The sequence below is a fragment of the Oryzias latipes genome, chromosome 15 (assembly GCF_002234675.1).
Source record: "Oryzias latipes chromosome 15, ASM223467v1".
Classification (NCBI taxonomy): domain Eukaryota; kingdom Metazoa; phylum Chordata; class Actinopteri; order Beloniformes; family Adrianichthyidae; genus Oryzias; species Oryzias latipes.
In genome coordinates, this window is record NC_019873.2 from 16,251,139 (window position 1) to 16,265,655 (window position 14,517).

General features: G+C 36.9%; 1 protein-coding gene across 2 annotated transcripts in view; it reads right to left on the reverse strand.

Moving 5' to 3' along the window:
* The window catches only part of camkmt (calmodulin-lysine N-methyltransferase), a 108,890-nt gene that overhangs the window by 11,251 nt on the left and 83,122 nt on the right, over positions 1-14,517 (reverse strand). For both annotated transcript variants that reach the window (XM_004077290.4, XM_020709441.2), the window contains exons 7-9: positions 13,384-13,450; positions 8,724-8,798; positions 2,274-2,337 (exon numbers count right to left, since the gene is read on the reverse strand). In XM_004077290.4, the coding sequence (XP_004077338.1) occupies positions 2,274-2,337; positions 8,724-8,798; positions 13,384-13,450 (206 nt within the window). The remainder of the gene's footprint in view (positions 1-2,273; positions 2,338-8,723; positions 8,799-13,383; positions 13,451-14,517) is intronic.

Genomic DNA, 14,517 nt, shown 5'->3' on the forward strand with positions numbered 1-14,517 from the left:
TTAAAGAACAAAAAAGCTACAAAAACAGCAGGATTGCTCAGCTCGACAGATAGTTTTTCATCTTTATAACCAGTTGCATTTTTCCCCTGAACCATGCTCCCCGTCTAAAAGGAAAAAAAAATTGAAAAAAATTGAAAAAAACACAAAGAGAAAAAATTCCTTTCAGCACTAATCAGCTGATTAAGGGGGTCCAACCCAATGGATGGACCACCTTTGTCAGAAACAACAAATTAGTGCCATTAGATGGGAGAAGCAATTGCTTTGTTAATTGTTTAATCAGCTTAGTAAATTATTAAATATTTGCCAAAGCTTGTTGTGGCAGCAACAGTCTGATGGCCGACGCTCAAATCATATTAGCCCCTGAATTATCTCCGCTGGATTAAAGGGAGCGGCGCGAAGAGACTTAAAGTGCAGCTGTAAAACAACAGCCAGATGTCGTGTCAGTCATTTGACAGCTTTAGGCATTAAGCCACAGCAGCTTCTGTTCCGACACTTAAGTCAGGCTGCAGGTGCTGCTGCACATGTTGCTGTTTGAAATGAAAGAGATGAGTCGCAGTTGACAAAGAGAGGAATGCAGCAGTTAGTTGTTGTTTTTTATCTTTCTGCTTTAATTTTTGTTTGCACTTTAAAAACTGAGTTTTATGAACAGAAAAAAAGCATTAAAATCTTTACTGTTGCCATAGTTACCTGTTCATACATAGACACTGAGATCCATCAAAGTAAAAAAACAAAAATAATCCTATAACATCAGTAAAACCATCTAATTTATTTTTATTTGCTGTGATTTCAAATGTTGTGTTATAATAGCAATTTCAAAGAGATTGCACAAAATTCACCTATTTCAAATGATTCAGTGTTGGACTTGACTCAAAAGTACTGTTTAATAAAATCTATTTTTCATTTAAAACAAGTTAGTAGGCCATCTTAGAATCCATGATATTGATGCAGAGTTTTGTGTGTGGTTATCTATTTCTGGGTATAAATGAGGCAAATCTATTCACTTTTATTTTAGTTGAACTTTTGTTTTATTCTAGAGCTCTTTTTATTCTAAAATTTCAAAACAGAGACAGCTTGTTCAGAGGCTTAATGTACTCTTTATGCAAACCAGCAGCTGAACTTGTCAACATATATGTTCAAATGTAAATAAATAAGGTAGTAGGGAGGTTTGAGGCCTGATAAGTGGATGACTTTATTGTTTTAACAAATTGTTTGCATACAAGTTATATAAAAAATGTGATTTTTTTTATTTCTAAATTTAAATTTACTTCCTTCCTTTAATAGATTAAACTATGACATTTTTACTTAAAATATGTATATTTCATATGGAATTAGGCAAGTATTTAGATAATCTAAAACCATTTGGAGTCAGTCTCAATGTTTTGTTTTTTCTAACATAAAAGAAGCTCTGAAATTTTGTTATCTATGAAAAGACTCAAGGCCCCACAATAAACACAAAACTAATTAAAGACTTAAAGATAAAACTAAAAAAAACATTCAAACAAGTACAAAAACAATGACATAAAAGTATAAAAACAAAAAAATAACCAAGTATCATAAACTAAAAAAAAAAGACTAAAACTACTGCTGACTAAAAAACTTAAAAGGTTAAAAAAAGGCAACCATAGCAAAAACTTCAAAAAGGGGACTGGTACCTAAAAGTGCGGTACCTTACATAAAATATAAATAAATGAATATAAATAAATGATTTAATTTAATCTTAATTCTGTTAAAGCTCCATCAGTTTGCCCAATTTCAATGAGACCCCCTTCATTACTAAACAGCCCCTCCGCCCTCACACCACTCACTGTTTTCTATCTTTTTGCAGCCATCTCCTTCTTCCTCCCTCAGTGCCACTTTCACCTCTTTGTCATAAATGGGTATTACCTTCACTAACCTAACGTCGCTATTTAACTTGGACCCCGCTCTTCTAAGATGAATAGGAATCTCAACCTCATCTCCTGGAGCCTTTTGCTTTTTTCCTTCCATTTGCTTTAGTGTCACAGCATGGGGTCTTATCGTGGGGCCAAGGGGGAGAACTTGCCTTGGATTTATGATTAAGGGAAAAGAGGGAAACCCTGATCAGAGCGACACATTCTAGTTGCTTATGATGAGTATTAAAGCATTACATGATAATAATCCTGTCAGGCTATTAATGTGTGTATGGATTTTGCGCAAAGCCTAATTATGATTGAGAAGGGGGGGTTGATTAAGAGGATGGGGAGAAGTATATAGATTTATACAGTATATGCAGACAAACAGGCGTGGGCACTTACTTTGGGGTGCATTAATCTCCTTATAGCATCAACCAGGCTGGCTCTGTATTGGTCCAGAAACAAACTGAGAGGCAAAGGGGAGTCGGGTTAGAATGCCTTCTTATGATGGGAGGCCCAGATAAAGCTGCAGCAGTTTTATTTTCTTTTGTTTACAAATAAATCCACCAACAAGGAGAGAAGAAAAAAACAATTTGCATGAGTAAAAAAAGCGCTCCCGTCTGGTTTCCATTTGGCTTTCCATGGGTATTCATCTCAGCCCGCTGTCGAGGCAGCAGCAGGAACAAACACCAGAAAATCCAATGTACACAGATAGCATCACCTACAGTAAACAGGCACACATGCATGCACAGAAAATACACTCGCACTGAGGAAGGAAAGAAAGAACTTCCAAGGGTTTTCAAAAACTTTTTTTTTTTAAATCAGTAAGCAGGGCTCTATAAAGTAGGTGTTTTTTTAATTAGTCATCTAAATGCTAATAAAAACTCATTTAAAATGTCTAAATGGTTAAAAGGAGAAAGACTCTCATTAAACAAAAAAGCCAAATTTTCAAATTAATGCTCCATGTTATAACAAAAATCTCTAAAAAGAAAACTAAAGTAAGTAATGCCACCAAATGAAATGCAGTTGATATAATTACAAAGTTTTTTTGCTTTAAATATTCCTTAAAAAACCCATGCAGCTCTCTTACAAGATGCTTTTCCTCATTTCTCATGGTGACTTGCCAAAAGCAATCAAAAAACAATCAAATCAAAATCTATTGATCTGTTTTATTTCTAATCAAAAGTAGTTGTTTCAAAGATCTAAACTTAGGATGAATAGATGTGATACAAATTATAGGGGTAAGACATTTCTCCAATGTTCATTTTAATGTGTAGAGAAACGTAATACCTTCTCCAATTAATGTAGTTTTATCTAAAAAAATATTTCTTTAAAGGGCAATTTTCAATTGAACTTTCATGCATGCCATGAGAATGAAATCTGTTTGTCGTTTTTTTTTAATTTGTACATCCCTTTATTAGAACCTTCTCCATTTTATGTTGTGTTTACTTGTTGCATGTTTACTTCAGCAAAGGAGCAGATATATTTAGGTTATTATTTGTATAAGGTTCAATAAGTTACAAACACAGGAGAATGCCAGATAATGGATTTTTACATCTAAAGAGAGTATTTCATCTGGAAATGCTTTTCATACCCAAACCTCAAAGTAGCCAATCTTCTTTGACGTATTTTTATAGTGATAGAAACTTAGATAAAGTTTTCTTCTGATTCAGCTGTTAGTTTTAAAACACATGCACGCACACACAAAGTTCACATTGACTCCAACCAGTACACACCTGTGTATTTGAACACTACAACAACGTTCAATCCATTATGCAAGTATGGTGAGCCGCATGCTTTGCTTTGAGGGTGTGTCTCTGCCTATTATAATAGATGAAGGTGGAGTAATTTGACTAAAATGCAACAATACAGAGCAGATTTGATATAATCCTGCACATCCGTCCAACTGGCAGAGAAGAGACAATCTAGATTCGACCTTTTTAGTTTCAGTGTCTGACCTTTCCTCCATTAAAATCCTTTGATCCCAATGTGGAAGAGAGAGATATGCTGAACAGACTCCTCAGCATAGACCCTCAGTGATGGAAATATGTCTTTACCTTTTGGATAGTAAGTCAACAATGCATTAATATGTAAAAAATCCGGTATTGTAGCTTGATTCCTGTGTCGATAGGCATAGGCAAAACAAAACAAAAAAAAGGCAAACGACTTAAAGAAAGAATTATCCAACGAGGATGTTAGTGCACATGTGTAAAGCTTGTTATTCTTCTAAGTCCAGACAGAGGCGTGAGGTTTATTTGACTTGAAAGGTGAGAGGTTATGTTTGGGTTTAGTTTTCCTCAGATATCAATTCACAGGAAAAGTAAGTGGCAAAGAAAACAAGGAAGTCAGCCCTTTGGGTGGAGGTAAAGAGCTGTAGCACCCACACACAAAGGCCAAGGGAAGGACACGGTGTCTACGAAGGGGCAACAGTTTAACACCCCCCATCACACTTAAATTCCCTTTTGTCTTTACATTTATAACAAAAAAATGAATTTAAAAAAAACAATCAAGAATCTTTTTGTAGATGTATCCAAAATTTCAACATTTTTGGTTGACTTTTCCAATAAAATGAACCTAATATCTCTGTTATCTGCTAACTTAAATATTCTTTTATGAACATTTGTCGAAAAGTACGTTATAATTTCTACTTAAATAATCCTGCAGAAATTCAAATAACTTTTTGTCATTTCTATATTTTATTTGAAATAATATCACTTAATAATAATTATAATAATAATTTATTGTCCTGTAGAGCCTTTAGCTATTAACCCCCATATGTTCATGAAGACGTTATTTTGCATTGTTTATCAGTTTTTTTTACATTTTTGACATTGTTGTGTGTGTCTGTGAAACCAGTATTAGGTGTCTTGCCCTTTAGGTCACCACCAATACACCCAGATGGTTAGGGCCTATTGTCTTCTAATGACCCCTCCCACCCGAGACAGCCCAATGAACTCCAGTCAAAACGGACTGACGGTCAGAGATCAAACTGGGTGTGTGAATGTCAGAGGTCCTGCTACTATTTTTGTCTGTGTACGTATGTGAACATGTTTTCTAACTGTGAGGGTGAGACCGTGAAAACAGATGACATCAAGCAAGTCTGGCTTCACCACAGGGTTTTTTAGTGGGGTCAAATCCAAACCAGAGCTGAAAGAACACTCCATTAAACACTAGAAAACCAGGATTTACTATGAAATAGATATTTATAAAAAAAAAAAAATGAAACAAAAATGTATATATTTAGATAACATGGGATAAAAAATGAAAGTAAGGGATGTAAATTTAAAAGGAAAATAAAATGGTCACCAAAGAAACTTAAGTGGAACTAAAGCATCTTGATACAAAGTATAGCTTCAAAAAGAGCGTAATAGAAAATCTCAGAGATTTTTACTAGCAAATATTTGATCTCTAAGATATGTTTCCTTAATAATGCACTTCTCAACTATTTGGTTGCTTATTTAAAGTCTTAGGTAGCAGGATCTCCTGTAGCTCACTTCTTTTAGAAAATCAGAAATAACCCTTTTCCTTAGCAAAATATTCAGTGATAGAAAAATGTTTTTACTCCTATAGAAGTTGTGACATGTCAGAAATTAGTGGTATGAATATTTGAAACTGCATTAACTTATTTGAGAATTGCATGCCTTGCAGCTTTAGGGTAAAAATGTAGTAAATCTGTTGCAGGTTATCTTTTAATATATTTAAGATGTTTTCGATACATTGCTTCACATACTGTGTTGATACATCAAGACGGAGGTTTATTTAGCATCAGTCAAAGAAGACCTTAATGCACTGAGGGAGACGTAATGTCTGGTAGAGGATGGATAATGTTACCTGCAGCGAAAGTTACGTTTAGACAGGACATTTTTTCCAGTTTTATCCTCGATATTTAATGTAAGGCTCATTAAGACATGAATAAATATAGAGCAGAGATGTTCACAAGTTCCTTTTCACAAGTCCAAGTCAAGTCGGAGATTTTTTCGTGTTCAAGTCTCAAGCTTTAAGCTGTTTCCGAATCCACTCACTCCTGCTAAACCCCTAAAAGACTATATATATACACTAGAGACCCCATTCCCAAACTACTAAAAAATTATCTAGTGCCGCCCTGAATTTTTAAACGCAATCCGAAAACCATGCTCAATTTTATGTCACTGATTTCCCAAAATGAAAACCTGATAAATATGAACATTTTACAAAGATCATTTATGAATCCACTGTGTTCTGACCCGAAAACCTGAATGGTTTATAAAAAAAAAAAAGACAGAATGAGGTTTTGGAGTAAAACAAAAACAAAAAAGCGAATAAAGGTTCTTTGCTGAATTCTCAAGTTTTATCTGAAGTCCTCGAGCCTCTACTCAAGTCTCTGCAGATGTATATCCATGATCATGTTGCCATTACACACCTGTGCAATTAAAACTAAGATTGCAAGAAAGTTCCAATAACTTCCTTCCAGATCTTACTACAGGAGTGTATAAACTAATAAAATCCATAGAAAATTCTACAAAGACACTGATATCTGCAGAGAATGGAACATCCTAATATACAGTTGTAATTATTAAAATGCATTTATTCCTGTTTGATAAATTATAAAGGTCTTACAATAAACCCAAACTTTTACATACATCTTGTCTTTATCTGGCCTTGTTTGGATGTATGTATAACAGTATTATCTCTCCAGTATCATATTTATGATTACCAATAAAAAAAATGCAAAACAGAAACAACAAAAAAATTGTGGTAAATACATGCACACACAAATAAACTGTCTCACACAGATGCATGCACGCACACACACATATGAACAGGCCTTTATCTCACTGCTCACACATGGACAGATTTTGCGGGAAGCAGACATGCCAACATCCCAGCCAAAGATGGCCGCCCACATGCCCACTGCAGGAATCCCCGTCTCTCTGAGACTGTGTCTGCCAGACAAACAAACACCATTCTGAGGAAGCAAACAGGCTCGCCCCTTCAAACTGCCTGTATTTATGTAAAACTATTGTTGATTTTTATTTGCATGTTTTTGTTTTTCTTCCAATGCATTCAAAGGCTTTCAGGGCGTAGTTATAACAAGCTACAGCTCGTCATTTCAAAAGCTTTTGATAAATATCTGGTCTTCTTGTCTGAAAGTCAACACTGTGCTGTTCTAGTTCTTTTTTGGTTTGGCTTCTACACTAGGCCCAGTCTTGCAGGATCAGACATCCCTATTTGCCGAAATGGTCATCCGTAGTGATAATTTGCCAAACACAGTCAATCTGAGCAGACTAAAGCCTGACCTAATGGCTTAAGAGAACATTTCTAGAGCCTTACTTCAATATTTTATACTTTTAAGATTATCATGACAAACTAAATGTGTGACCTTACACATCTGACCAAAACAAGCTAATTATTCCCAGATGTATTTAGTAGCTCAAGTGCCAAGATCAAACCCTTAAACAATCAAATATTGCAAAACATTTTCACAAACAATGAGCAGAACTGTGAGTGACATGCAGAAGAAAAAAAACGGGCAACAATAACCCAGTCTTCTTTCCGTCTTCTCTGCTCAGGGATGGATCCTCTACAACTGATAGGAGCTGTAATTAATTGGAGTGGAAGTAGCCGTTGTTGACCTTTTCGAAGGTGATCATCACAATGATGTGCCTGTTAATTCGCCATCTCTCACACTTCAACCACCGGCGCTGCAATCATCACACAATCAATGGCTCGCATACATGCGCAGAAACGATGGCACCACACAGAAACATATCCTGACACACACACAGAGACCTGTGTCTGCAGCATTTATCTCTGCTGAGATAAATGAGAAAAGAACCTGCAATGGAACTTGGTGTACAAATGATGTGTCTCCCAAAGCCTGCTTGATTCCCTCATACACATATAGCAGTATGCACAAGTCCAAGGTACAGTATCCTCTATTAGCTGCTTGTGCTCTTTCTTTCTCTGGGGTTTGTACCTGACAATTACTTGTAATGACCGTGACATTAAAATAATGATAATGCCATTTGCTAATGCGGCACTTAGCACACATGCACGTACTTGTGCAGAAAGATCTGCATGAAAGAAAGCTGAATATGTTCAGTGCTTGTTGAGCTTAACAGTACAAAGCCTCATTAAAGATTCCACATGTCTGTCCAAGGACCAAATGAAGACTCTCTGAAGGACCACACCCATGAGGATGACTTTAACCAACATTCTGAACACAAGCAAAAACAAACAATCAAAAGTCTTATATGAAACCAATTTTTCTTACCCAAATAAAAGATTTTTAATGGAAATTTCAATAATAGTTGAGTCAAATATACCTGTAAAGGCCCAATCCTATTAGTTATATATTTTGACAGTAGAAGGTATCCTTTAATGAATACATTAATACCCATTTTTATGTCGCTGTGCATGTTCACTTAAACGGCTATGTTGCTAACTTTTTACTCTTTACCAGAAATAAATAAATGTGAGTCCAGATTTGCCACAAGATCTGCATTTCAATACCTTATGGGCTAATTGTTGTGTTTACGTTGCTCCATTTTCCCATTTCATCTCTGTTTCCCCCCCCCCCTTCTGTCCTGCATCAACTCTTTTATCTTATGGAGTCTCCTTCCTTGTCAAGGCGCAATTATTTGCAATTTGCCTAAGTCGTCCATTTGCTGGGACACCAAGCATGAAAACGAGGCAATTTGGTGTAAAATGGAGGCAGGCGGGCATGTGAGCATGTGTGTGTGAGTGCATGGACACGAAAGGCAAAGGTCCAGGCACTGGTATTAAGGGTGGGGGTGGGGGGCATGCAAGGAATGAGGCTCAAAAGTAAAAATAAGAGCAGAAAACAAGATAGACATCTGTTTAGGAACCTACCAGTCTGCACACATGATGACATCAAAATGATCTTCAAAGGCTGAAATGTCTTTTTCACAGTCCCACCTCAGCACCCTGTGACACACAGAAGACAAAGTTAAGCATTTCCTCTCGCCTCACTGCTGTGTCACTGTCCAACACTTTGAGCTCCTAGCTGCCGGGTATCTCACTGTGAAGACCCCTACTGTTTTACCTTGAAGGAAAAAGTATCGGGTATAGGAAGATGAGAGCTTCTGACATGACACTTGACATTTGCACCTCATGAACACAAAGCAGTAAGGCCCACTTCCACAGAGGGTACTTTTAAAATTCACACTAACATCAGTTTTTTGGGAAAAATTACCAGGAAAAGATAAAAAAAATAAAATAAAAATAACTATTATGAGCCAAGCTTGGGTGCAGACATTTAGGTTCTCCTTAAGACAGTAAATCAATTTGACAATAATGGTAAATGGTGTTTACTTGAAGTCCCCCTCTGATTATCTTTTGATCCATTTTAAAAGTGTTCCCAGTGGTCTTTTTATTTTTATAATGCTGTTTTTAGTCAAATTTAAAAAAAACCTGTGTGGTTTTCGAGGACGGTTTCTGCAGAGCGTCAGTAGTTCCTCAGAAATTCACGTCTAAGTTGTGGGCGGGACCATTGGCGCGGAGTAAGTCCGCCCCTTCCTATCATCCGTATGTATACACCAGGGGTGGGAAATTCCAGGCCTCTTGTCTCCATGATTTCCAGATATTCTTGTCCTACTCGTGGCTGATTTCCTGGTTCAGGTGTGTCCAGCGAATCAGAACATGCCAGAGCAGGATATGTTGGAAAACATGCAGGAACGCAGCCCTCAGTGCCCACCTCTGGTATACACGCTTTCCCATTAGTTTACAGCCCCTAACACCCCCAACCTAACATTACTGGTGCAACAAAAGAAATGCAATTTTAAGCTTTAATTTTCTTTATGTATCCTTCATCATGGAAAATTGGCACAAGAACAAGTTAAAAAAAACAACACAGAAAATATGATTTTCATGTGAGCCGGTCTTTAAAAAGCACTTTTCTATTTTCTTCGAGCAAGAAAGCGTTTTACATTTAAAGTCCCTTTCTTCCATTCACACACATTCTATGCTGGTAGAGTAGAACTGGCATGCAAGGTGCTAACTAAGCCACCAGGACCATAGTGGGGTTCAGTGTCTTGCCCAAGGACACTTCGACACATGCTCAGCTTGTAGTCGTGGAGGCCATCAACATGGTAGAAGCACAGACAGAGTCTCAGGACTTGGGTTTAGCTCAAAACTTTATTTTTTATTTTCTTCTATTGCCATTTCACAGTCATGCCCCAAGCTCTAACCGCTAACCAACAACAACCTCCAAACGGTTACAACTCCAACCTTTATAGGATTCCTCCTTTTGGAGTTACCATCCATACCCATACACATCCACCTAGGTTCCCACAGATAACCTATTTACACAAAATATTAATATATATACATTCAAAGTTTCACCAACCCCTATAAAAATAGGTTATTTCCCAAAACAAAAATAGAACTCACTAACTATTCCTAAACCATTTCAATAATTCACTCAAATAATATAATTAATAATATAAATCTCCCCTGTTAACTTTACAATAATTTTGGATCCATCCCAGGAACCAGTATAAGGTTCTTGTACCCTTAGGGACCTCTTTTGCTGGCGGACCATTCCCGACACAGAAAACAGAGGTGAGTCACCACAATCAGACAAGGCATACACATTGACATGTAGTAGCTACAAAAGCTAAATATTTAAATCCATCTGCTTTCACAGGTGCTCCCGACCAAGAAGAACTTTGCTGCTTGACTTTAGCTACATTAACTAATAAAAATCAGTCAGTTAACCATCTCTGCCTGTTTCTTTAATGTGATAACTGCTCGTTGTGGCAGCGAGCGAAGCAGGAATCAAACTTGCAGTACTCTGAATGGAGGTCAACCGCTCTCCCTCTATCACATAGTACTTCCAAACTTCCTGACGAGTAACATCTCCAAAAAGATCTGTATTGTTGTGATATGAAGCAAAACATGATAATGTCCCGAACAACAGATCTCTTTATGAAAGTGGTCAGATATTTTCTGTCTCTTTGGGCAGCAAAAACTCATGGTCATGTACCCCACTGGTCTCCAGCTGACCTCATTTTTTCCAGTGGAGGTCATTTCTAATAAAACTAATGTGCTCAGTCTGTTGACCATTTCTTGTTTTTACAGATGCTTTGACTGTTTACTGCAACCTGAACGACGCATACGTTGAGTTGGACTTCTCATGAAAGGTTGCCACTGGCCAAGGCCTTTTGGAATGATTAGAGATTGTGCATGCACCATTCCAGTCCTGCAGTTACCTTATCTTTTTCTTCTCACCGCCTTCCCTTTCTCTCTTTCACACTCAAGCAGATTGAGGGATTATTAATTAGGCATTTTTAACACTCAGTAAACAAAACATTAGGCCCTGCGAGGAATACAATCTCGATTCACAGCAGGAGGCCCCAGCACACATCAAAAACTCAAACACACATATGCACAAATGCGCACACCCCATCAGGCGACATGCCCCTCCCTATCCATTGCTTTGTACAATCGCATCATGGCCTTCGCCCTCCCTTGCAGCGCTGAAATGACAGCAGGCATAATCTGAAAAGAAAACAATCAAAGTAATGTAGCCTAATTATACGTTTACTTTTTCACTCCATCTACCACTCATGTAAATATGCAAAAGAGAGAAAGACAGCGAGAGGGATGGAGAGGAGAGGTAGGGGAGCAACTCACGCAGCAGATGGAAAATCCTTTTTTAAGTCAGGGACAACAATTAACTTGATTTTAGACTGTCCTTGTGCATAAATATGTTCATGTGTGTGTCTGTGTGTGCGTTAGAAAGTTTTATCACTGGAGATCAAAAGGGGTCATGTTTGTTTAATGATCTCAAGCAAATGCACATATTTAGAGTCTGCAGACTAACACTTGGCATTGCAGCATTTAAATCCTTGACTGCTTCTGTCATTTTATTACAAACAGATGAAATATTTAAATAAAATGTAAAAATAGTTAAACTTTTTGACCCCTATTTAAGTTAAACTTGCAACATTTGACAAAAAAATTCAAAAAGTACAAAAAGGATAAAGAAGTATTATCTAATATAAACTGTTTTGAATTGTTACTGACCAAAATTTAATAAGGAAAAAAAAAGAGAATCAATTGAATGAAACAGTTATTCAGTTGAAAATGTCAGCAGATAATTATGCAAAATGCTGCTGAAGAACATATGTCAGGGGCAAGGTTTAGGAAACTAAAATGCTAAACATTCTGTTTGTAATTACCATGTGGTTTTTGAACAATGAAAAGAAAGGGGAAAAACAGAGTAAATAACAATTTGACATTTGTTTGAAGATTAATGCAGTTGTTAAAAGTTGGAAATTAGAGCAAAGTAAATTGTTTATTACACCATGTGCCTGCACAATCTGCCTCTCCAACAATGTACTTTTAATAAAAATATTTTTTAACAATCTTTGGGTTAAATTTAATTGGTATCAATGTGCATTGCTTGGAATTTAGAGAGTTAATGAGGATAACCAGCTAAACATGCAGGGGGGTGAAGCTAAAACATTTATATTAGGGACAGGGGGGCAGAAGACTTTGGAAGGCTGGCAAATGAGAACAGCAGAGTGGAAGGTTATTACAAATGAAAGAATCAAAAATGCCCATTTCAGTTTTATTATTATTATAAAATATTAAAACATCAGTTTTATTTAGCTAATTTTGCTCTTAAGCAATATTGCTTTTTGTTATTTATGTGATGCTTCATGAAGTTTATATTTATAACTTTAATAATGATACTAATATTAACTCAAAAAACTGGGGGGCCAAAGCCTTTGGTCAGGGGTTAACTTCTGTGTCCCTGAATACATGGTTTAAAACATGTCTTTACTGATATCAGAAACTTTCAAATATTTCTATATTTCTAGACAGTACAAAGGTACTGGATTGCATCCAACTAACTAAATTAAAGGAATATTGTTTTTTTCATAGCCAAAGCAGATGCCTAGTATGAAGTCTCCCAAACCGGTAAGAGCTAAACGATTGCACCATGGATGACTCTAATGCCGGTTGGAAATATATGATGCCTCAAAAAGAAATATAAATCAAATCAAATCAAATAGAAAACTCTGGATTATATGCTATTTCTAAATATTTCATTATTATTAGAAAATAATTGTTTATTATTATTTAATATTATTTGGAGATTCAGAAAAGCACAGAAGGTAAAAAGTCTAAAAATGAGCAGCGTGATGACATGTTCTGAGTTCTGTGAATTTCTCTTCTTCTCTGTGAAGAGATTGGTACTCCTAAGACATTGAAACCCACATTGCTCCTGGTGGTTATAGTTGCTGCCAGTGTTTGGCAGTGATCAGTGTGTGAATGTGTGGGTGGATGGGATTGTGACTGTAAAGCCATTTGTGCCTTCTAAGAAGGTAGAAAAACCGTATATAAGTTTACGCTATTTACCCCTTTACCATTAAAGAGCTCAGTGTTTCTAAATATTGACCCATTCAAAAACAGACAGACTGTTTTTTACAATCCTGGTCAGTGACATCTTCTTCCAGTGTGCATTTGAGTGTCGGGTTACGTGGAAAATAGAAGTTCTCACCTGGAGGACACGTGTGTGGATCCAAACTTTCCCGCTTGCTTGTTTTTTTCAATTACCTCTTGAACATCTGCGTGCTAATCAAGGAAAACCGTGAGGAGAAAAAAAGCAATACAGAAACATTATGCATGGGCGGCTGCACCAAACAGTGTCGCAACCACTGAGAGGGTTGAAACTGTGGCAATAAAGGAGAATCAATGACGTTTTTGTAATTGTGGGTATCGCGGTCACAGAGATTCATGAAGAGACAAACCCTGGCGATCAGGACACAGCAGAAACCAACATGGAGAAGTGCGTGCAGCTGATCTCCATGGACAGGGAGCCGGATCACATTAGCCTCCTGGTGGATCAATGGGAGGGCTTTTAACCACAGATAGAAGAACCCATACTATTCCTCCCATATGCATTAACATGCTCACACAAAGATGGAGACATACAAAGGCAGTGTGATTGATGTCAAGTTGTCTATTAATGCAGTGATTTGTGGAGTTTGAAAGTAATTCAATTAAGGTCTCCTTGTCTTTAAAGCCCCTTAAGAGTTTAAATAAATGCAATTGTAAAAATACATGAAGAGAATGGAAAAGAGGTGTGATAAACTGATAAATTATTTCTGGAAAACCCATACAAATGAAAAAGGTACTCTTGAGGGATAAGTAGTTTGTGAGTGCACACCACAAACACTATGAACACAAACACAGGTGGCAAACCTGAGCAAGACCAGGTTATGAATGAGGATGATGGGAAGGAGATGAGAGGCGCTTTCTCTAATCTCATCACCAGCACATCTCTGGGGTAAAAGGTGAGCACACACTTAGAGCCACACACAGCTGGAAACACACAGAAAATTAAAAGGAAACAGTCAGAGAAAGATTTGAGTTTTATTAAACATTACATTGGAATTATATTTGCTCCCACTGCTTGAGGTAGAGAAGCAGCCACCATTGACATGCATCAATCATTCCTAATGGAACGTTTCAATTGATTTCCAACGGAGGCATTCAAGGTCACAGTAACAAAGTCTCTTCTAAACTGCTGTGTGTGTGTTTGTGTACTTGTGAGCACAATAAATAAGTTCAACAACTTCTAAGAGAGGGGGAAAAAAATCTATTTTTGGACCTATCTAAAATGTCATCTGTT